The following is a 25,514-nucleotide window of genomic DNA, read 5'->3' on the forward strand; positions in this document are numbered from 1 at the left end:
GTTCTTGTGTTGTTAATTTTATCCATTCTGATAGATGTGAGGTGATATCTTGTAGTTTTGTTTTGCATTTGCCTGATGATGAGTGACATAGAGCATCTTTTCCTGTGTCTGTCGGCCATCTGCATGTCTTCTTTGGAGAAATGCCTGTTCGTGTCTTCTGCCCATGTTTTAATTAGATTATTTGTTTTTTGGATGTTAAGTTTTATAAGTTCTTTATATATTTTGGATACTAACCCTTTATCAGGTATTTCATTTGCAAGTATCTTTTCCCATTCCATAGGTTGCCTTTTAGTTTTGTTGGTTGTTTCTTTTGCTGTGCAGAAGCTTTTTATTTTGATATAGTCCCGATAGTTAATTTTTGCTTTTGTCCTTGCTTCAGGAAACATATCTAGAAAGAAGGTGCTATGGCTAATGTCACACGTTTGCTGCCTATGTTCTCTTCCAGGATTCTTATGGTTTCAGCTCTCACATATAGGTCTTTCATTCATTTTGCATTTATTCTTTTGCATATTTTGCATTTATTCTATTATTTATTATGGTTTCATTCTTTTGCATGTTGCTGTCCAGTTCTTCAAGCATCATTTGTTGAACAAATGGTCTTTTTCCCATTGGATATTCTTTCCTGCTTTGTCAAAGATTAATTGACCCCTGTGAGTTTATTTCTCGGTTTTACATTCTGTTCCATTGATCTGTGTATCTGTTTTTGTGCCAGTACTACATGCTTTGATGACTACAGCTTTGTAATATAAGTAGAAGTCCAGAATTGTGAGGCCTCCAGCTTTGTTTTTCCTTCTTAAAGATACTTTGGCTATTTGGTGTCTTTCCTGATTCCATTCAAATTGACGGATTGTTTTTCTAGCTCTGAAAAAAAAACTGTTGATATTTTGATAGGAATTGCGTTAAATGTGTATATAGATTGCTTTGGGTAGTATCGACATTTTTACAATATTTGTTCTTCCAATCTATGAGCATGGACTGTCTTTCGGTTTCTTTGCATCATGGTTTCTTTCATCAGTGTTTTATAGTCTTCAGAGTACATTGGTTAAGTTTATTCCTCGATATTGTGCAATTGTAAATGGGATTCATTCCTTAATTTCTCTTTTTGCTGCTTCATTACTGGTGTATTGAAATGCAACAGATTTCTGTACATTGATTTTGTGTTCTGTGACTTTACTGAATTCATGTATCAGTTCAAGCAAATTTTTGGTGGTCTTTTGGATTTTCTATCTAGATTATCGTTTCATCTAAAAACAGGGAAAGTGGGAATCCCGGGGTGGCTCAGTGATTTAGCGCCGCTTTCAGCCCAGGGTGTGATCCTGGAGACCTGGGATCGAGTCCCGCATCTGGCTCTCTGCATGGAGCCTGCTTCTGTCTCTGTCTCTCTCTCTGTGTCTTTCATGAATAAATAAATAAAATCTTAAAAAAAATAAAATAAAAACAGGGAAAGTTTGAGTTCTCCCTTGCCGATTTGGATGCCTTTTATTTCTTTTTGTTGTCCATTGCAGTGGCAAGGACTTCCAGTACTCTGTTAAATAACAGTGGTGAGAGTGGACATCCTTGCCTTATTCCTGATCATTAAGAGGAAGTTCTCAGTTTTTCCCCATTATGGATGATGTTTGTGGTAGGTTTTCCATAGATGGCCTTTATTACATTGAGATATGTTTCCTCTAAACCTGTTATCTGGAGAGTTTTTATCATGAATGGCTGTACTTTGTCAAATGCTTTTTTTGCATCTATTAAGAGGATCTTACGGTTCTTATCCTTTCTTTTATTAATATGATGTTATCATGCTGATTGGTTTGTGAATATTCAACTACCTTACAACCCAGGAATAAATCCCACTTGATGATGATGAATGATTTTTTTAATGTTTGGTTGGATTAAGTTGGCTGTAACTCTATTGAGAATTTTTGCATCCATATTCATCAGGGATATTGGCCTGTAGTTCTCTATTGTAGTGGAATCCTTATCTGGTTTTAGTAGCAGGGTATTGCTGGCCTCATAGAATCAAGTTGGAAGTTTTCCTTCCATTTCTATTGTTTGGAATAGTTTGAGAAAAATAAGTATTAACTTTTCTTTAAAAGTTTAGTAGAATTCTCCTTTGAAACCATCTGGTCCTAGTCTTTTTAGAAGATTTTTGATTACTGATTCAACTTCTTTGCCGGTTATTGGTCTGTTCAAATTGTTCTATTTCCTCCTGTTTGGGTTTTGGTAGTTTATATGTTTCTGGAAATTCATCCATTTCTTCCAGATTGTCTGTTTTTCAAAATAGTTTGTATTTATGTGGTATTCATTGTTGTTTCTCCTGTCTCATTTCTAATTTTATTATTAATATGGGTCCTTTCTCTTTTCTTTTTGATAAGTCTGGCTAGGGGTTTATCAATTTTATTAATATTTTCTAAGAACCAGCTCCTGGTTTCATTGATCTGTCCTATTGGTTTCTTGAATTTCTATATAATTTATTTCTGCTCAAATCTTTATTATTTCCTTCCTTCTGCTGGCTTTAGGCTTCGTTTGTTCTTTTTCTACTTCCTTCAGTTAAGTTAGGTTGTTTCTTTGAGGTTTTTCTACCTTTTTAAGGTAGACTTATATTGCCATATACTTCTCTCTTAGGACAGCTTTTGCTGCATCCCAACGGTTTTGGACTGTTTTGCTTTCACTTTCATTTGATTCCATGTATTTTTAAATATCTTCTTTGATTTCCTGGTTCACTTATTCATTGCTTAGTAGCATGTTTAACCTCTGTGTATTTATGGCCATTGCAGATAGTTTCTTGTGGTTCACTTCTAATATCATAGTGTTGTGGTGAGAAAAGGGGCATAGTATGACTTCAGTCTTTTTGTGTTTCTTGAAGCTTATTGTGTGACCTAATGCACGATCTGTTCTGGAGACTGTTCTGTGTGCACCAGAGTATTCTGATTTAGGATGCAGTGTTCTGAATATATCTGTTAAATCCATCTGGCCTAGTGCATCATTCAAAGCCATTGAATTCTGTTTGATTTTCTGTTTAGATCATCTGTCCATTGATGTATGTGTGGTGTTAAAGTTTCCTACTATTATTGTATTATTATCAATTAGCTCCTTTATGTTTATTATTAATTGTTTTATATATTTGAGTGCTCCCATATTGAGTTTATAAATATTTACAATTGTTATATCTTCTTATTGGATTGTCCCCCTTATATATGATTATATAGTACCTTTCTCTTTTTTTAATTTCAATTTTAGTTAACATAGAGTGCAATATTGGTTTCTAGAGTAGATTTCCGTGATTCATCATTTATATACAACAGCCAGCAATCATCACAACAATTGCCCTCTTTAATACCCAGCACCCATCTCTAGCCAGCTGATCCCTTCTGTCCCATTGATCTATGTATCTGTTTTTGTGCCAGTACCATACTGTCTTAATGACTACAGCATTGTAGTATAGTTTGAAATCTAGAATACATGATGCCTCTAGTTTTGTTTTTTTTAAGAATTGCTTTGGCTATTCAGGGCCCTTTCTGGTTCCACATCCATTTCAGCACTGTTTGTACTAGCTCTCTGAAAAATGCTGATGGTATTTTGATAGGGATTGCATTAAATGTGTAGATTGCTTTGGGTAGCACAGACATGTTAAAAGTGTTTGTTCTTCCAATACATGAGCATGGAAACCTTTTCCATTCTTTGTGTCCTCCTCAATTTGTTTCATAAGCAATCTATCATTTTTCAGAGTACATATCTTTCATCTCTTTAGTTAGGTTTGTTCGTAGGTTTCTTATTGTTTTCAGGGCAAATGGGATGATTCTTTGATTTTTTTTTTTCTGCTTAATTATTGATGTATAGAAATACAGTAGATTTCTGCATATTTGACTTCATATTCTGCAACTTTGATGCATTCACGTATTCTAGCAATTTTTTGGTGGTGTTTTTCGGATTTTCTACATGGAACATCATGTCATCTGCAAAGAATGGAAGCTTTATCCTTCCTTGCAATTTGGATGCCTTTTATTTCTTTTTGTTTGGCCACTCCCAGCTTCCTTCTGATATCCTTTAGCATGATAGATGATTTCTCCATCTCCTCACTTTACATCTGCAGGATTCTTTAGTTCTAAAATAAGTCTCTTGTAGGCAGCTTATTAAGAGATCTTTTTTTATTATTCATTCTGATGTCCTCTGTCTTTTGATTGGAGTATTTAGTCCATTTACTACATTCAGAGTGATTATTGGAAGATGAATTTAGTGCCATTGTGTTGTGTTACCTGTGAAGTTGGTGTTTCTGGTGATATTCTACATCCTTTCTAGTTTTTCTTGTTTTTGTTTTTTTTGTTGTTGTTGTTTTGGTTTTGGTTTTTTCCACTCAAAAGAATTCCCCTTAAAATTCCTTGCAGGGCTGTTTTAGAGATCACAAACTCCATTAGTTTTTGATTGTCTGGGAAAAAGTCTTTATCTCTCCTTCCATTCTGAATAATAGCCTTGCTGGATAAGGACTTCTTCTTGGCTGCATATTTTTCCCATTGGGAATAGGGTTGTACATTTACATCCACTCCTGTTTGTGGATAGATTTGCTATGAACCTGATCCATCTCCCCTTGTAGATAGAGGACTTTTTTTTTCCCTTGTTGCTTCCAGGATTCTTTCCTTGTTTGTGTATTTTGTGAATTTGACTATGATATGCCTTGTTGATGGTCAGCTTTTGTTGAATTTCATGGGAGTTTTCTGTGCTTATTGGATTTTGATATCGGTGTCATTCCCTCAGGGAAGTTTTCAGCTATCAATTGTTTGAATAAACATTCTGCCCCCTTTTCTCTCTCTTCATCTTCTGGGACTACTATCATACAAATGTTATTACATTTTTATCCGCTGCTGAGTTCCCTAAGTCTACTTTTGGTGGTTCGCTACCTTTCTTTCCCTGTTTTTTTTTTTCAGCTTCATTATTTTTCATAATTTTATCATCTATATCAGTATTATTCCTGTGCTTCATCCATCCTCATTTTTATGACCTCCATTTGGGATTGCAGCCTGGTTATAGCATTTTTAATTTCGACCTGACTAGATTTTAGTTCTTTCATGTTTGTAATAAAGGATTCTCTAGTGTCTTCTATGCTTTTTTCAAACCTAGCTAGTATCCATATAATCATTGGGTTTTAAAATTTTTATTTATTTATTTTTAAGATTTTATTTATTTATTCATGAGAGACACACAGAGAGAGGCAGAGACACAGGCAGAGGGAGAAGCGGGCTCCACGCAGGGAGCCCGATATGGGACTCAATCCCTGGACTCTAGGATCACACCCTGGGGCAAAGGCAGATGCTCAACCACTAGCCACCCAGGCATCCCATAATCATTGTTTTAAATTCTAGTTCAGACATCATACTTATATCTTTATTGATTAAGCCCTTAGCCATGAGTTCTACTTTCTTTCCTTTGGGGTGAATTTATCCATCTTGTCGTTTTGTCCATAAAATAAAGAAGAAAGAAAAAAAAAAGAACAAAGAAAAAGAAAGAAAAAAAGATAAAACAAACAAAAAAACTAGATACTGGGTGTGTTTTGGTCTGTTAAAAGGGTCTAGGGGCAGCCCGGGTGGCTCAGCGGTTTAGCGCTGCCTTTAGCCCAGGGCCTGATAGCCTGATTGAGTCCCACGTCGAGCTCCTTGCATATTTTTCCCCTTCAACACTTGGAATATATCATTCCACTCCTATCTGGCTTGCCATGTTTCTGTTGAACAGTCTCCTATTAGCCTTATGGGTTTTCCCTTGTAGTAAAGACTTTTTTGTCTTTTGCTTTTAAGTTATATAGATTGGGAAGGAAGAAATAAAACTGGCTTTGTGGATGACATGATCTTTCTATGTCAAAAATCAGAAATAACAAAAATATCAGTTAATAAGCAGGAAAGTAAGTCACTTTTCTATGTAACAGCAATGAGTAAGTTTGATTTGAAATTAAAAACACAGGATTCCAGGGTGGCGCAGCGGTTTAGCGCCTGCCTTTGGCCCAGGGCGCGATCCTGGAGACCCCGGATCAAATCCCGCGTCAGGCTCCCGGTGCATGGAGCCTGTTTCTCCCTCTGCCTGTGTCTCTGCCTCTCTCTCTCTCTCTGTGTTACTATCATAAATAAATAAATAAATAAATAAATAAATAAATAAATAAATAAAATAATAAATAAAAAAATGAAATTAAAAACACAATACCATCTATGCTTGTTTTGGAAGCACATATACTAAAATTGGAAGTATACAGAGAAGATTAGCCTGGTCCCTCTGCAAGGATGACACACAAATCATGAAGTGTTCCATTAAAAAACAAAACAAAACACAACACAGGGGCACCTGTAAGTTAGGCATCTGCCTTTGGCTCAGGTCCTGGGATCAAGCTCCAGGTCAGGCTCCCTGCTCAGCGGGGAATCTGCTTCTCCCTCTCCCACTGCTGCTCCCCCTGCTTGTGCACATGTGTGTATAATAATATATTATATTATATTATAAAATTGTGGTAATCAAAACAGTGTGGGACTGGTGCAAGAATAGACCAATAGATGGAGAGAATAGAATAGGGAGCCCAGAAATAGACTCACTTAAATCTAGTCTTCTGTAGATGCTCCATTGGTTTTTAACAATGGAGTTAAGCAATACAATGGAAGATAGTTATTTTTAACAAGTGATGCTGGAAAATTGGGCATGCACATGCAATAAAATTAATTTAGACACCTTTCAAAAGTAATAAAGTGGATCATAGGCCTAGATATAAAATGGAAAGCTATAAAACTAGAAGATAACCTAGAAGAAAGCCTAGATGCCCTTAGGTATGGTAATGACTTTTTACATATGACACCAAAGGCATGATTAGTCAAAGAAATAAATGGTAATCTGGCCTATGTTAAAAATAAAAACTGCTCTGTGAAAAATAAGGTCAAGAGAATGGGAAGATAAGTCACAGATTAGAAGAAAATGTTTGTAGGGTGCCTGGGTGGCTCAGTCGGTTAAGCATCTGTCTTTGGCTCAGATCATGATCCCAGATCTTGGGATCAAGCCCCACATTGAGCCCCCTGCTCAGTGGGGAGTCTGCTTCTCCCTCTCTCTGTCCCTCTTCCCTGCTCATGCTTTCTTTCTCTTTCTTGCTCGTCCTCTGTCTCAAATAAATAAATACCGTTTTTTTAAAAGAAAAATATTTGCAAAGACTTAATCTGTTTTATGGAACATATACAAAGAACTCTTAAAATTCAATAAGAACAAAACCCCTATTAAAAAATGCACAACAACAAAAAAAATAATAAAAAAAAATAAAAAATAAAAAATGCACAACATACCTGAAAAGACCCCCACCAAACAAGATAATACAGATGCAAGGTAGTCAACATCGTATGTTGTTAGGGAATTGACAAAATCCAAAACACTGACAATACCAATTCCTCATGAAAATGTGGAGCAACCAGAGCTCTCACTTACTGCTAGCATATATTTATATTAAGAATTTTGAAATAAACAGAAGAGCATGCAATGAGACTGAATGGGGACTCTATATTTTTTTAAAGATTTTATTTATTTATTCATGAGAGAGGCAGAGACACAGGCAGAGGAGAAGCAGGCTCCATTCAGGGAGCCCGACGTGAGACTCAGCCCCAGGACCCCAGGATCATGCCCCAGGCTGAAGGCGGCACTAAACCACTGAGCCACCCAGGCTGCCCTGAATGGGGACTTTAATATAAAGTTGCTATCTGGCCCTTTCCGCCAAAAGGACAAATACTATTCCAGTCCCACAGGAGAGGAATCCATAGCCAAGATATGATTGGGGAAACCAGCATAAGCTTATAGTGACATTGATTATTTTTAATTATGTAATTAAGTTCCAAACGGAAGTTTGCAGATAGGGGAGGAAGGCACAGAAACACTATTAATGAGACGGAGAAACTATTGAAACAGGAAATTTAGAAGCCACACTCCATTTCACTGTATATAAATTTATTTTACAATGTAAATAAAATGAATAATTCTTTGTGAATACATAATCTACCAAACCTCACCCTAGAAGAGATGGAACATCAAAATAGACAAACTTCCAAATAAAAACTTGAGAATATTGTTAAAGATCTACCCTCAAAATTTCACTGGGAAATTTTACCAAACCTTGAAAGAATAGTAAATCCAAGGAGAATGGCATCAGCAATTCAGCAATCTACCGTCTTTCCCCCCAAAGAACACTGATTTTGATAAGTTTTTGTGAGTTATGGGACCCAGGAATCCAGTAGAGAAGTTCAGTACACCATTGGGAGGACAAAAAAAATCTGAGATTGGAAAGAGTGAAGAGGGTAAGCAGAAAAGTTTCATTTCACCTATGTCACTGCATCTCCAAGATGGCACAGCTCTGTGCCAAAAGAGACAAACTTGGCCTGCAGTTTTTCCCACAGAGTAAAGTGAGAGCATGTGAGTGAGTTTCCAACTTCCCCAGCTATAAAGGATGTTGTCAAAGACACCCACTTCTTTCCTACTCTTTCAGAATACGGGGATGATCTACATGACTGAGGGGCAGGGAGATTCTGCGCTGTTATGCTTAACCGCCAGTGCTCAAAACTCAAGTTACACAGGTCTTACCACTTCACAGACTCCATTAGGAAACCTGACCACAAGCTGCTGGGGACACTTGGCCTTTGAATCCCTCCAGCTGACCACAAGCATTTCTAGCATTATTCTCCTTACCCACATGCTACTCCACCCCATAGTTGCGTGTGCCTCTGAGAGCAATGAGTGCAAGTCTTTGTGGGCAGTTACTGAGAATAAGTAGAAAGCCAGCTCAACCCTGTAGAACTGGAAGACAGCATACAAACTTGAGCATTCAGCACTCTTTAGCGAGAGCAAACAGGAGACTCCACACATAGCCTGGCTTTATGGAATTACGAGAAGGCATACAGTTCTAAGAATTCACCCCTAAGCGGGAACAAGAAGTTCGGAGTAGGCATATTTGTAGGGAAGCTGTGATAAAGCCTCAGAATCCTTAGCAGGGCTGACAGCAGACATTTCCCCCCCCCCAAAGTTACTTCATCAAGAAGAAATAACAAATATATACATGCACCCAGAGTAATTAGGCAAGAAAAAGAAAGCCATCCAAATCAGAAAGAAAAAGTGAAATTTTTCTGTTTGCAGGGTAACATGATCTTAGATAAGAGAACACCCTAAAGGTCCTAACAAAAAGTTGTTAGAAGTGATGAACAAATTTGGTACAAAATTAATATGCAAAAATCAGTTGTGTTTCTGTAGACTAAGAATAAACTACTGGAGAAAGAAACTAAAAAAAAAAATTCCATTTATAATAGCATCAAAGAAAAATCTTTAGGAATAAATTTAATCAATGAGGTGAAAGACCTCATTGAAAAGGCATTTGACAAAGTACAACATCCTTTCTTGATTAAAACCCTTCACAGTATAGGGATAGAGGGAACATATCTCCATATCATAAAAGCCATGTACAAAAAGCCCACAGCAAATATCATTGTCAATGGGGAAAAACTGAGAGCTTTTCCCCTAAGCAGAAACATAGCAGGGATGTCCACTTTCACCACTGTTGTCCAACATAGTACTAGAAGTCCTAGCCTCAGCAATCAGACAATAAAAAGAAATAAAAGGCATCCGAATTGGCAAGGAGGTCAAATTCTCACTTTTTGCAGATGACGTGATACTCTATGTGGAATACCCAAAAGACTCGACCTCAAAATTGATAGAATTCATGCAGCAATTAAGCAAAGTGGCAGGATATAAAATCAATGCAGAGAAATCAGTTTCATTTCTATACACTAACAATGAGACAGAAGAAAGAGAAATTAAGGAATCAGTCCCATTTGCAGTTGCACCCAAAACCATAAGATACCTAGGAATAATCTAACCAAAGAGGCAAAAGATCTGTACTCAGGAAACTGTAGAATACTCCTGAAGGAAATTGAGGAGGACACAAAGAAATGGAAAAGCGTTCCATGCTTATGGATTGGAAGAACAAATATTGTTAAAATGTCTGTGCTACATAGAGCAATCTTTATGTTCAGTGCAATCCCTATCAAAGTTCCATCCACTTATTTCACAAAGTTGGAAAAAATAATCCTAAAATTTGTATGGAACCAGAAAGGATCCTGAATAGCCGAAAGAATGTTAAAAAAGAAAACCAAAACTGGTAGCATCACAATTCCAGACTTCAAGCTCTATTACAAAGCTATAATCACCAAGACAGTATACTACTGGCACAAAAACAGACACACAGATTAATGGAGTAGAAGAGAGAACCCAGAAATGGACCCTCAATGCCATGTTCCACGAATCTTCGACAAAGCAGGAAAGAATTCAATGGAAGAAGTCTCTTTAGCAAATGGTGTTGGGAAAATTGAACAGCCACATGCTTCTGCAATGAAGCTGGACCATTTCCTCACAGCATACACAAAAATATACTCAAAATGGATGAAAGATCTAAATATGAAATAGGAATTCATCAAAATCCTAGAGGAGAACACAGGAGGCAACCTCTTCGACCTCACCCTCAGCAGCTTCTTGCTGGACATGTCTCCAAAGGCAAGGGAAACAAAGGCAAAAATGAACCATTGGGACTTCATCAAGAGAAAAAGCTTTTCCACAGCAAAGGAAAGTTAACAAAACCAAAAGGCAGCCTATAGGAGGGGGGAGAAAATATTTGCAAGTGACACATCAGATAAAGGGCTAGTATCCAGAATCTATAAAGAACCTATCAAACTCAACACCCAAAAAACAAATAATCCAGTTAAGAAATGGACAGAAGACATGAACAGATATTTCTCCAAAGAAGTCATACAAATCGTCAGCAGACACATGAAAAGATGCTCAACATCACTTGGCATCAGGGAAATATAAGTCTAAACCACATGGGACACCACCTCACAGCAGTCAGAATGACTAAAATTAACAAGTCAGGTAACAACGGATGTTGGCAAGGATGTGGAGAAAGGGGAACCCTATGCATTCTTGGTGGGAATGCAAGCTGGTTCAGCCACTCTGGAGAACAGTTTGGAGGTTCCTCAAGAAGTTGAATATAGGGCTACCCTATAACCCAGCAATTGCACTACTGGATATTTACCCCAAAGATACAAATACAGTGATCAGAAGGGCACCTGTACTCCACTGTTTATAGCAGCAGAGTCCACAACAGCCAAACTATAGAAAGAGCCCAGATGTCCATCGACAGATGAAAAGATAAAGAAGATGAAGATGTGGTGTATATATATATATATATACAGAAATTGAAAAAAAATCCTAAAATTTGCATGAAACTACAAAAGAACCAGAGTAGAATAGCAGTCTTGAGAAAGAACAAAGCTGGAGACATCACAATTCTGATTTCAGAATATATGGCAAAGGTATAGTAATCAAAACAATATGGTAGTGGGATGAAAACAGAAAAATAGTTGAAATGGGACAGAATAGAGAGCCCAGAAATAAATCCATGCATAAATGGTTAATAATCCTTGACAAAGGCAATTAGAACACACAGTGGGGAAAAAGTCATCTCTTCACCAAATCATTTTGAGAAAATTGGAGAGTTACATGCAAAAGAATAAAACTGGACCCCTATCCTACACCACTCTCAAAAATTAACTCAAAATGGATCAGAGACTTGAAATGTAACATCTGAAACAATGAAACTCCTAAAAGAATACATAGAGGTAAAGCTCCTTAACCTGGGTTTTGGCAATGGTTATTTGTATATGACACCAAAAGCATAGGCAACAAAGAAAAAGTAGTCAAGGGGAGACTACATCAAACTAAAAAGTTCTGAACAGCAAGAAAGCAGTTAACAAAACAGGTAGCTCATAGAATGGGAGAAAATACTTGCAAAACATATTTATGCTAAAGGGTCAGTATCCAAAATACATGAGAAATATCCAACAACGTGAGTGGATATTTTCCCAAAGAAGGCAAAACATATTTGCAAAACATTTATGCTCAAAGGTCAGTATCCAAAATATGTAAGAAATATCCAACAACCCAATTGGATATTTTCCCAAAGAAGGCATACATATGGCTAACACATACATGAAAAGATATTCAACATCACTAACTAATCAAGAAATGCAAATCAAGACCGTAATGAGATATCACCTTAATCCTGTTAGGGTGGTTTTTATTTTTATTTTTTAAGATTTTATTTATCTATTCATGAGAAACACAGAGATGTGTGTGAGAGAGGCAGAGACACAGGCAGAGGGAGAAGCAGGCTCCATGCAGGGAGCCCGATGTGGGACTTGATCCCAGGACTCCAGGATCACGCCCCAGGCTGAAGGCAGGTGCTAAACCACTGAGCTACCCAGGGATCCCCTAGGGTGGTTTTTATCAAAAATAGAAGAGATGGCCAATGTTGGCAAGGATGCGGAGAAAGGGGAACCCTAGTACACTCTTGGTGGAAATGTAAACGTAAAAAGTTTAAAATAGAACTACCAGATGATACAGCAATTCCACTTCTGGGTTTTTTCCAAAGAAGTAAAACTTAACTTACAAAGATATATGCACCCCTATGTTCATTGCAGCATTATTCACAATAGCCAAGATATGGAAAGAGCCTTAATATTCAATGATGGTTGAATGAATAAAGAAGTTGTGGTATTTTTATATATTTCTGTCTATGTTTACATGAATAATAAACAAAATCCTGTCATTGGTGACAACAAAAATGGGTCTAGAGGACATTATGCTATGTGCAATAAACCAGACTATGATCTCACAAAAATATGAATTCTAAAAACAAAAACAAAATTGAACTCATAGAAACAGAGTTGAATCATGGTTACCAGGGGTTGTGGAGTGGGAAAAATGGGAGAGTACAAGCCTCAGTTACAAGATATACCAGTTCTTTAGATCTAATGTACAGCATTGTGACTATAGTTCATAGTACTGTATTGTATACTTAAAATTTGCTAAGAGAGTAGATCTTTTTTTTTTAAGATTTTATTTATTCATGAGAGAGGGGGGGGTGGCAGAGACACAGGCAGAGGGAGAAGCAGGCTCCATGCACGGAGCCAGACGTGGGACTCGACCCTGGAAGTCCAGGATCACACCCTGGGCTGAAGATGGCGCTAAACCGCTGAACTGCCCTAAGAGAGTAGATCTTAGGTGGTCTCATCACACACTTTTAAAAAATGATATGTGAAGTAATAGACGTGTCAGCCTGATTGTGGTAATGTTTTCATGAATAAGTCTATCAAAGCGCCCTTTTGTACACATGTATCTACAATTTTGTCAATTATACCTCAGTAAAACTAGGGGAAAACAAACAATAAACTAATTAAAATAGACAATTTCTTTAAAAGAACAGGAAATGCTCGTGCCACTTTTTTTTGTGGGACTACATCAACATAAAAAGCTTTTACAGGCAAAGGAGACAGCAAAACTAAAAGACAATGTACTGAGTGGGAGATATTTGCAAACAACTTACCTATAAAGGAATAGAATTTATCAAGAACTTATGCAACTCGGGGATCCCTGGGTGGCGCAGCGGTTTGGCGCCCAGGATCGAATCCCACATCGGGCTCCCGGTGCATGGAGCCTGCTTCTCCCTCTGCCTGTGTCTCTGCCTCTCTCTCTCTCTCTCTCTATCATAAATAAATAAAAATTTTAAAAAAAGAACTTATAAAAAAATATAACTTCTAAAAAAAAAAAGAACTTATGCAACTCAACACCCAATAAATTATCCAATTAAAAATGGGTGGAAGACATGAAGAGACATTTCTCCACAGCAGACATCCAGATGGCCAACAGACCCATGTAAAAATGCTCAACATCACTCAGCATCAGGGAAATACAAATCAGAACCACAATGAGATACCACCTCCCAGCAGTCAGAATGGCTAAAATAACTCAGGGAACAACAGATGTTAGCAAGGATGTGGAGAAAGGGGAATCTTCTTACACTGTTGATGGGAATGCAAACTGTTGCAGCCACTCTGGAAAACAGTATGGAGCGTCCTCCATACTCAAAAAGTTAAAAATAGAGCTATCCTATGATCCAGCCATTGTACTACTAGGTATTTACCCAAACTATACAAAAATACAGATTTGAAGGAGTACGCACCCCCCAATGTTGGTAGCAGCACTATATCAACAATAGCCAAACTATGGAAAGAGCCCAAATGTCCATTGACTGATGAATAAAGATGATGCGTCCAGAAGGGAAGTGGGTGGGGAAGGGTAGGTGAAACAGGTGATAGAGATTAAGGAGTGCACTTGTGATGAGCACCGAGTAATGTATAAAATTGTTGACTCACTGTTTTGTATACCTGAAACAAATATAACACTGTACCTTAACTATTCTGAATTTTAAAAAAAATGTTTAATAATAATTGACAACAGGAACTCTCAGTGTTACTTTTTTTCTTTGTTACTTTTAAACTGTTTCAGGCAGGGATGCCTTGGTGGCTTAGTGGTTGAGTGGTTGCCTTTGGCTCAGGGAATGATTCCGGGGTCCTGGGATTTGGTCCTGCACCAGGCTCCCCACAGGAAGCCTGTTTCTCCCTCTCTCTATGTCTCTGACTCTCTCTCTCTGTGTCTCTTGTGAATAAATAAAATCTTTTAAAAAATAAAAAATAAACTGTTTCAGAGGTTAGGAAAATAAGGAATAGTTCCTGAAAATAAGGAATAGTTCCTGTTACTTTTATGAAGCAAGGATGATAGTGGTACCAAAACTGACAAAGATTTACTTAAAAAAAAAAAAATCACAGCTCAGTTTCACTTATCAATTATTCATTCGATAGTTATAGTGCTATTTTGACTTATAGAAATAGGTTTATATATTTTAGATAATCATACTGAAGTGTTTAAAGGTGAAATGTTAGGATGAGTTTTTTTTTAAATATTTTGCCGGGGCAGCCCCAGTGGCCCAAAGGTTTAGCGCCACCTTCGGCCCGGGGCCTGATCCTAAAGACCCAAGATCGAGTCCTCCGTTAGACTCCCTGCATGGAGCCTGCTTCTCCCTCTGCCTGTGTCTCTGCCTCTCTTTGTGTGTGTCTCTCATGAATAAATAAAATCTTTCAAAAAAAATATTTTGCCTATCATTTGCTTTAAAATACTTGAGCAGGGATCCCTGGGTGGCGCAGCAGTTTGGCGCCTGCCTTTGGCCCAGGGCGCGATCCTGGAGACCCGGGATCGAATCCCACGTCGGGCTCCTGGTGCATGGAGCCTGCTTCTTCCTCTGCCTGTGTCTCTGCCTCTCTCTCTCTCTCTCTCTCTGTGTGACTATCATAAAAATAAATAAAATAAAATAAAATAAAATAAAATAAAATAAAATAAAATAAAATAAAATAAAATAAAATAAAATAAAATAAAATAAAATAAAATAAAATAAAATAAATAAAATAAAATACTTGAGCATTGGAGCATCTTGCTGGCTCAGTTGTAAGAGCATGTGACTCTTGATCTCAGGATTGAGAATTCGAGCCCCATGTTGAGTGTGGAGATTACTTACAAACAAATTAATTAAATAAAAAAAAAAAAAAAAAAGACCTGACTGTAACATTAAGAAAATAAATAGGGCGCCTGAATGGTTCAGTCAGTTAAGTGTCCAACTCTTGTTTTTGGCTCAGGTCATGGTCTCGGGGTTGTGAGATCAAGCCCCACATTGGGCCCTGTGCTGGATATGGAGCCTGCTTAAGATTCCTTATCTTCCCCTCTGCCTTTGCTCCCTCTATAAAATTAATGTAGTAATTAAAATATTTAAGATATGATACATACATAACGATAGGTTTTAAGGTTCATAGGCTGCCCACATCATCATTCTATTTTTTAGGGATTTCTGAGTCAATCATGAAGTACTTATTTGTAAACCTTTTATAATGACTACATTTGAAATTTGTAGGTATTTAACTTACTTTTTTTAAACTTTTTAATTTTTATTTACTTATTTGAGAGAGCAGGAGCAAGGAGAAGCAGAGTGAAAAGCAGGCTCCCCACAGGGGGCATGACCCTGGGATCATGACCTAAGCTGAAGGCAGCTGCTTAACCAACTGAGCCACCTAGGCACCCCTGACTTGCTTTCTATATGTATATAATTTGAATTTTTTGAATACAAAAACAAATACAGGAGCGCGTAACTAATTCATATGGAAGGATACTTTTCCAAGGCTTACAAATGCGTACTTTTATATCTGTCTGACTTAACAACTTCCAGGAAATGGATAATGCGAAAAGGACTTTCCAAATGTATGGAGAGAGAGAGAGAGAGATGTTAAGCATCTGAAAGGGAAAGAGGATACCCTGAAATGGAGAATTAATGAAAAAAGAAGCTACCTATTTAGAGAAATTTAAAAAGCAAAACGTGTAGCAGAACACAGACTTGTTCACCAGTTGTACAACATGCTATGTTGTACATGTGAAACTACTGTAATGTTGTGTGCCAATTATACTCAAATGAAACAAAACAAAGTAAAAAGCAAAATGAAAAATAATAGAAGTGAGAGTAGGATATTAGACAACATAATATTAGAGAATCCCAACATTTCCTTCAATACTTTATATTTTATTAAGTTTATATTTATACAGATGGATTTTTTATGTAACCATCATAGTAACTGGAGTCCAGGAATAATAGGCTTCTTTCAGAAGCCATATAGGTCATCCTCTGTAGATTTTTGGAAAAAGATCTCTCTGGTTCACTTACGTGTCCAGATTTGTTCTTCAAAATAGGAAGGTTGTGGGGTGCCTAGATGGCTCAGTCAGTTAAGCCTCCAGCGCTTGGTTTTAGCTCAGGTCATGGTCTTAGAGTCTTGAGATCAAGCACCCTGTCGGGCTCACACTCAGCTCGGAATCTTCGGGAGTCTTTTCTCTCCCTAAATAATAAATAAATAAAATCTTTAAGATAAGAAGGTTGCATAGGTGATAAACTGCCTTGTGTGTTTGTTATCTTGCTCTGCCTCATATGGCATTTCCATAGGCAGTGAGTTGACTCACTGGTTCGTTGGTCATTTGGATAGGTTAGTCACTAAAAAAAATTGGAAAATTGTGAGAAATATATAAAAATTAGAAAGAGGATGTAAAACTTAGAAAGTAATTATTTAACTTGGATAAGATAGGAGAAAGGATTATATGAGAAGTAAAAGGAAAAGGATCCAAGTTAGTTTACAATCCAGAGAAGGAATAAAATCTTGAACTGGATGTACAGAAAATGGGAATGCGTGGGAAGTGTTAAGTTTTACCTTGTCTAGGAAGTACTGAGTCACTGTATCAGAGCCATTGGCAAGGTGATGGATTTAATTTAAATGGTTTAAGCTTTTTCTACCCTGAGGGGTTTTTTTTCTTTTTTCTTTTTTTTCCTTCTGTTTTTAAAAGTTGTACCATACGTAATTTATTTGATGGTGCTCCTTCAGAAACATAGGGTTTAGGTTAAGTTTTTCATAGGATCATAAAATAATGCCCTGAAAGTGAAAAAGAAAGGTAATCATGCTTTTCTTTGGGGGTGGGGGAATTTTGCAGGCATAGCTCTTTTGTACCTACAGTTGTACCGGGTTACATGCGACCAGACCTACCTGCTCCGATCCCTGGATTACGTGAAGAGAACACTTCGGAATCTCAACGGCCGCAGGGTCACTTTCCTCTGTGGAGATGCTGGACCCCTTGCTGTAGGAGCTGTGGTATATCATAAACTCAAAAGCGATTGCGAGTCCCAGGAATGCATCACAAAGTGAGTTTTTAAAACTGGAAGTATTTTGTCTAAATTCTCCATTCAAGGTCTTATGTAGAAAGACATTGAAAAAGGAAATTATTTTTTAATTAATCTGCTGTTGCAAACAGGTCTTTCTGAGAAGTGAAGAGGTTTGTATATTAACCTTAAACATAATGATAAGATCATATGCCTCCCTTTCTATCCAAGCTTGTGTCGGCCTTAATTTTGGAACAAATAAACATGATGTTACTCTAATCTTTTCCCTAAGTAACTTTTGGTTGCCTTCGTCACGTGAAAATTAGCTCATATGCCTTAGATTCAGTACCATAACCAAGTTATTTTTAGGTTCTATTGTTTTGGAACAATTAGAAAGTATAAAATTTTTATTGCACCCATTGGTTTACATTCTTTTTTTAAGGGGTAGAAATCAGGGCCTACTCCCTTGGTTTGGCGGAGTATCTGGCACATGCTGCTCAGTTGATGTTGCCTGGAAGACAGAGCGACTCAAGCTATTTCCCAAGCATTGACTACATTTTAGTACTATTTTCTTTTAAATTTTAAATCACTTCCTTCTAATTCTGGGTTTCAAAATTGAATATCGTCTCTTACATGGTTTAGACTGATATAAAGATAGATATTTTGAACAGAAGGATGTATTGTTATTAATGTGACATCTGAGACAGAAATTAGTGTCATAGGTTTTTGTTGTTTGGGTTTTGTTTGTATTTCTTGAAATCAGTTCTAAATTAAAAACAAATAACAGGTAATTTCTAAGGTGTTAGGTTACCAACAGCTTTAGGAAGAGGTATTTCAGACATTCTCTGGGAAAACAGAATTTTTCTTGTTGGGTAGACTTTTACAGCTCCAGAGAACCATCGTGTGCCGCGATTCAGACCTTCCCGATGAGCTGCTTTATGGACGGGCAGGTTATCTGTATGCCTTACTCTACCTGAACACGGAGATCGGTCCAGGCACCGTGTGTGAGTCAGCTATTAAAGAGGTACTGTGGGGCTGCCGCCAACTGTGGGGCCATCCCTATCATTCCAACCCGTCTGTTAGCACAGAACTATGTTAGTGGCTGGACTCTGCATCTAGGTAGGAACGAGTGATTTCTTAAGGCAGCTCATAAAATCAATAAATAGCTCCTTTTTTTTTCCTTTCTAGGAATGTTCTTTAAAAATCTGTCCTCAAAAAAAAATAAAACAAAATCATAAAAAATAAAAATCTGTCCTCTTAGCCTGTTAATTCACCCGTTTTAACTAGAACCAAACAACAGCAGCTTCAAAAAGATTGAATATTTAGTTCTCTTTCATAAAGTATCTGAATTGGTAGGCTGTCCCAGTGAATATGGCTAAGGATCTGGGTTCTTCTCGCATTCTCTCCCATATCCTAGGGGCATGCCCTTATCTGCAAGACTAAAGCTAATTGAGCACCGTTCCACTCAAGACTGGGGGGGAAGTAGAGGATAAGTACCTTCTTTTTTAAGGCTGTGATCCAGAAGTTAGTGGTCTGCTTCACTTCTGCTCACATCCTATTTCCAGAACTTAGTCAAAGGACTGTGTCTGTTTGTAGCGAAGAGGCCCGATGCCCAGCTAGAACTTGGAGCGTGGTTACCGAAGTATGAAGAGAGAAAGGATAGGAGGAAACAATTTGTGTCTTTGCTACATAGTCATTACAGATATGATATTCTTTTGATTTAACTAAAATCCGCTTTCCTCAATAGACCTCATTTCATTAGCCTTTCATAAATAAGGCCAGTTCCTCCAGCCTCTCCTAGATGTACGACCAGTCTTGGAGGAAGCATTGCAGTGACAAGGCAACTCAGTCTGATTTTTATAAGGAAGTTTTTCTATATTCCAGTAAACTGTTCATACAAAAAACTTTTAATTTGACTTCCTAATTTCTTTTTTCACTCCGAGATCGTCTTCTGATTTCTCTCTGCCTTTATTTACTAGTTTGTAAACTAACAATAACAGTGGTGGCTACTGGCTGCTTTAAGGATTTTTAAATTAGGTAATCTATATAGAATTGTTAGTATTAGATGAAAGCAGGATGGTGTCCAGAATGACACGGTCTCGTTATCTCCATAGGTGGTCTGTGCTATTATTGAATCAGGCAAGACTCTGTCAAGGGAAGAAAGGAAGGCCGAGCGCTGTCCGCTGCTGTATCAGTGGCACAGGAAGCAGTATGTAGGAGCAGCCCATGGCATGGCTGGAATCTACTACATGTTAATGCAGGTAAGTACAAATGCTCTGAAATACTAATACAGTGACTGCAGCATGAAGTGTTTGACCAAATAGAAAATGGGGACTGAAATTTTAGTATAAGTCAAGCAGGCTGGAATAAACTAAGGATCCTACATTGAATCATAGATGCTTAGCTCTGCTTCATGAACCCCAAGCAGGGAGGTGCTCAGAGCACATTCCACACGCAGCTTTGTACTGGGTTAGGTGTCTGTTGCCTACATTTTTCTTTGTCCATGTTTTTCTGCTCATTGAAGTAGTTACTCTCTGGATAGAGGGGAACCTTCAGGGAGCAGAAGGGCCTCCAGAATCCAAACAGGGGCAGAGACTTTCCATATCCAGGTACCCCCAACTTGCTATCAGTTGTATTCTAAATTTTTACTAGTGTATTGTTGTGTGTATACTCTTGTCTCTTAATCATACTTGACATCTACTGGGTTGAGTCTTTGCTGTTCTGTGCGGCAGATGGAGACTCCACCCCGAATACTGCGTCACCCTGCTTCCAGCCTTGTGGCCTGCGGTTCCCTCCCCTGCTCTGTACACGTGTAGCCTACTTTTTTTTTTCAATTATACCTTTCTTTATCTGCCACACCCACAACAGAGTAGTTAATTAATGTTCAGAATCGCAAAGCTGGGCAAGAAGCATGGACTAGAATTCAGATATTTTTTTTACTAAAAATCCATATATTCCTTTTTTAAAATTTTTATTTCAAATTCCCTTCTTAAACCTATTCTGTCAGTAAAGGAAATTCATATCTAATCAGGACTAATGTGCCCTTTTCTGGTACTTAGTTGTCTTTGTTTATTATTGTAGACAGTAAAACAATATATTCCAATTTGTGACATTTTCTTTATAGTGCAGACACATGTTTCCAAAGTAACTAGAATTCCTTATCTCATTTAGAAATAGCATTGTTATTCTGGAAAGTTGGTTTGTGTGTGTTTTCTATTTCCCCAGGAAAATGTTTTACCACTAGCTTTCGAAACTTTCTTTTTAAATGATAATGTTAGGGGAACATAACAATACGGAAACCACACCAGTGAGACATAACCTAGTTTAGATGTAGGTGTTGAGATTAATTTTGTTAGATATTAGGGGTTTCCCTGAGAGAAACGCCCGTGAGGTTGTCCCGTTTATCTGTTTTTAAAGTGAAGAACGTGGAAGTATTATTTAGTCAAAATTCTCTATATAAATCAGTGTCAGTTTTCTCGTAGCGACCACTAGACAGTGGTATGCTGGAGCTGACTCTTTCGAGCTTCTTCCCTGCTGAGCACTTAGGGCCCGTCCACAGTGCAGCCTCCTGGCAGTGGGACGGAGCAATTCCTGATCTGCGCTGAGCAAGGCAGTTCTCCAGCAGATGCCCTTCAGTCTCTATCTTCAGCATCAAAAAAAGCTAAAACAAAAAAAGGCCTGCCCAAGTCTTAAATACCCAGATAATTGAATTAATTTGAATTTTATATGCTTCTCAAGTAGCCCAGGTAATTGATGCTTTGTTATATTAACTATAATACAAAGGCTTAAAAAAAAAAAAACTTAAGAAAAAATAAGTTCATTGTTCTGTTTTTATTTATTTATTTAAAGCCAGCAGCAAAAGTGGACCAAGAAACCTTGACAGAAATGGTGAAGCCTAGTATTGATTATGTGCGCCACAAAAGATTCCGATCTGGGAATTATCCGTCATCATTAAGCAACGAAACAGATCGCTTGGTCCACTGGTGTCACGGTGCCCCAGGTGTCATCCACATGCTTATGCAAGCTTACAAGGTCAGAACTTCCACATATCATAAGCATTTAATATTTAGAAATCCACTTTTTCCTCTACTAGGTTTGCAGTTTGATCCTGGCCAGCACATTTGATTGCAAACTAAAAACCTTTTAGAATTCATGTTTTTACAGAACAAAGTCTCCCTGTTTCGCTTTATCACCCCTGTGGTTGGAGCTGTAAGTGTAAGTGTATGTGTTTGTGTGTGTTAGTGGGAATTATATTCATGTGTAAAAGAAAACCTGGGTGACAGCATAGTGATGATTTTATTCAGAGTATGACTGTCCGATAAGGCAGAGGCGCTCTTATAACCAAATGCTTTTTTGACTTCAGATCATTTTATTTTCTTGCTTGAGTCAAGACTATTATTGGATGATGATGCTTATTCAGGGCCTTTTAAATTTGGGTTTAAAATTGTTATAAAATCACTCATAAGGGATAAGTGTGATGTTTAAAGTTTTACACATATGAAGGGTTACAGAAAAATAGGCAGTACCTTTACTGATTAATTTTGGTAGTCTCAAGATAATATTTAGACACAATATTAAGAATACTTTGATTTTTCTCCTGAACTAAGAATTAACCTTGTAAGTTGAAAGCAAACAATGCTTCTGGTTTTTTTTTCACGTGTTTTTAAGTGTTTTCTTAACACTTTACATAGGAGTTGAAATTATAAACGGCTTATTGTTATATTCTGTAACATTTAAGTTTTTTTATCCTTTCTTGGAAAAAAAATGAATGTGTAAAGAGAAAATATGTTTTCAAGTTTTTTTAGAAAACTACCACATTTTATTTTTTAAATTTCTTACTTGAGCCCACCTTGGGCAGCTCAGTCAGTTAAGTGTCGCCTTCAACTCAGTTCATGATCCTTGGGCTCTGTGCTCAGCAGGGAGTCTGCTTCTCAACCCCTCCCTCTGCTCTTCCCCCACCCCACTTGTATACTCCAGCTCCCAAATGAATAAAATCTTAAAAAAAAATTTTTAAACACACAATGTTTTACTAGTTTCAGGCATACAGTGTAGTGATTCCACAAACTTCTGTGTTATGCTGTGCTCCCAAATGTAGCCACCGTCTGTCACCATGCAAGGCTATCACAGTGTCATTGACTACATTCCTTACACTGTATCTTTTATTCCCATGACTTACTCATTCCACAACTGGAAGCCGGTGCCGCCCACTCCCCTTCACCTATTTTGCCCATCTCCCAAAACCGTCAATTTGTTCTCTGTATTTACAGGTATGATTCTACTTTTTGTTTGTTTATTCATTTTTCTTTTTTAGATAATACATATGGGGGAAATCTTAACGCTATTTGCCCCTTTCTCAGTCTGACTTATTTCATTTAGCATAATATCCACTTGCTCCATCCATGTTTTCCCAAATAGCATGATCTCATCTTTTTTTTATGGCTGAGAAATATATATATATAAACACACACACCACATCTTATCCATTCATCTGTCAATGGAAATTTAAGTTGCTTCCATATCTCAGCTATTATAAATAATGCTGCAGTAAACAGAGGTGCATATATCTTTTTGAATTAGTGTTTATTTTTTCTTTGGGTCAATACCCAGTAGTGGAATTATTGGACCACATGCTTATCTCTATTTTTAAATTTTTGAGGAACCTCCATACTGTTTTCCACAGTGGCTGAACCAATTTACGTTCCCATCAATCATGCACAAGGGTTTCTTTTTCTCCATATTTTCTCCAACACTTATGATTTCTTGTCTTTCTGAGTTTAGCCATTCTGACAGGTGTGAGATGATACTTCATTATAGTTTTGATTTGTATTTCCCTGGTGATTAGTGACGTTGAATGTCCTCTCATTGCCTGTTAGCCATCTGTAGGTCTTCTTTGCAAGAATGTCTTTTCAAGTCCTCTGCCCAGTAGTACCTAACAGTAACCACAATGAATGATTAGTGTCTTGGCAAAGTCTCTTTGTTTTGTAGAAATAGACAGAATTAATGAAGCAGAATTCATATTTCTACTTGGAAATAACAAAAGTTTCTGAATCAATTTTATTTTCCCTTTGTGACTAACCATAATAAATTATTTAGAAAAATTGTGGGGAATTACCACTCATGATTTAGGCTAATTTCTTAGAATTTTTCACCTCCCCCCCACAACAGTAACACCTAAAGTATTCAAATATAAAAGGCATGAGCATTTAAGAAAATAACTCAGAAAGTTATGATATTCGGTCAGAGCAAAACACAGTGAAATAAACTCTTTGCAAATCAGAAGAACTTTATGATTCATCTTCTTAACAGCACCTCAGTTTTTAAATTAAGAGAATTCTGTTCAAATTGCTGCCTCCCTTTTTAGAGGCTTTAGAGTGATTGTTGTAATTTCAGCGACAGAGATAAATCTATAATATCATAAATATCCAACCATAATAGGAATGTACTGTTGACAAAAAAGGACCCTTTGATACTCAAAAAAGATTGCATAACTGATAAAAAGTAAAAACTTTTGTCAGACTCGTTTTTGTCTTTCACACTGAAGAGAATAAGCAATACAAGGAGGCACCCTGCATGACTAATAGTCTTGCCTTCTGAGGGTCTCCCCCACCCCTACCCCTGAGCCAGTGGTAAGCAGATAATCAGGAGCCGGGGCTTCCAGTGGGTCCATCAGTGTAAGGAGGTCCATTTCTACTAGCCTGCTGACCAGCACTGCCATCTGTTTCCACCACTGCTAGTCACGCCGGGAGCAAACATAGCAGAGCTCTGCTATTAGCAATGCCACAGATGTCTCAGACCAGCTGCTGCCTGTCCAGCTTTGGCTCAGAATATCATTTGAACCTCTGTCCCTGCTCTGTTTACTCCAAAACAGAAAGTTCTCTCCTAGAAAGCATGGAACAAAGACATACTAAGACCAATAAAGCTCAGTTCTGTCCATTTACATCCAGATTCTCAAACATGAGGAAGGCAAGGAACACCAGAATCTCTGGGGGCAGAAGGCATCAATTTTAATTTGGAAAGGCATATATGGGGGATCCCTGGGTGGCTCAGTGGTTTGGTGCCTGCCTTCAGCCCAGGGCGTGATCCTGAGGCCCCGGGATCGAGTCCCACATTGGGCTCCCTACATGGAGCCTGCTTCTCCCTCTGCCTGTGTCTCTGCCTCTCTCTCTGTGTCTCTCATGAATGAATGAATAAAGTCTTTTTAAAAAAATGAAAAGGCATATATGGCATAGTTTTACAATCAGAGGTGTGAGTGAAGTGTGAGATTCGTGTTTGACCAAGGCAGAGGGTGGTGCGGGCAGAGACAGGGCACAGTTGGTGGGTGGAGAGGTAGAAATGCAAAGCTAGAGAAACACAGCTCAAGGCTCCATTTTCTCTCAAGTTATTGAGGTTTTTTATGTTTGTTTGTTTGTTTGTTTGTTTAAAGATTTTATTTATTCATGAGAGACACAGAAAGAGGCAGGGACACAGGCAGAGGGAGAAGCAGACTCCCTGCAAGGAGCCCGATGCGGGATTCAATCCCAGGACCCCAGGATCACGCCCTGAGCTCAAGGCAGACACTCAACCACTGAGCCATCCAGGCGTCCCAACTCTCAGGGTATTGTTAACTCAAATTACAAGCATCTGCATTCATTGAAGCTCTCTCAGAATTACAAAGTGCTTACATTTTATGTAATAAGTTTCCAACAGTTTCTCTTGCTGGCATGTGAACTCATGAGTACTTCAAGAATCTTTATGAAAGCATAGGTTTTCAGGTATTTGGAAGAATGCTAATATCCTTCACAAAGAAAACTGCAAATTGAGTCTAGGTTCACTTAATTTGTTTTCCCTTCCTATAGCTAATCATTCGTGTAGTTAGGTGTACTCTACTTTGTATGAACATATATTATTTGTTAATTTAAAATTA

At 37.7% G+C, this 25,514-nt stretch overlaps 1 protein-coding gene and 1 non-coding gene across 2 annotated transcripts in view; both read left to right on the forward strand.

Moving 5' to 3' along the window:
* Window positions 1-25,514, forward strand: part of LANCL2 (LanC like 2) — a 49,599-nt gene that overhangs the window by 15,045 nt on the left and 9,040 nt on the right. The window contains exons 3-6 of the mRNA XM_041723010.1: window positions 17,446-17,653; window positions 18,488-18,635; window positions 19,726-19,872; window positions 21,461-21,643. Of these exons, the coding sequence (XP_041578944.1) occupies window positions 17,446-17,653; window positions 18,488-18,635; window positions 19,726-19,872; window positions 21,461-21,643 (686 nt within the window). The remainder of the gene's footprint in view (window positions 1-17,445; window positions 17,654-18,487; window positions 18,636-19,725; window positions 19,873-21,460; window positions 21,644-25,514) is intronic.
* Window positions 6,180-6,285, forward strand: LOC121472469. The gene has a single exon (XR_005982933.1). It is a non-coding gene; the product is annotated as a U6 spliceosomal RNA (small nuclear RNA).

This window comes from Vulpes lagopus, chromosome 11 (assembly GCF_018345385.1).
Source record: "Vulpes lagopus strain Blue_001 chromosome 11, ASM1834538v1, whole genome shotgun sequence".
Lineage (NCBI taxonomy): Eukaryota > Metazoa > Chordata > Mammalia > Carnivora > Canidae > Vulpes > Vulpes lagopus.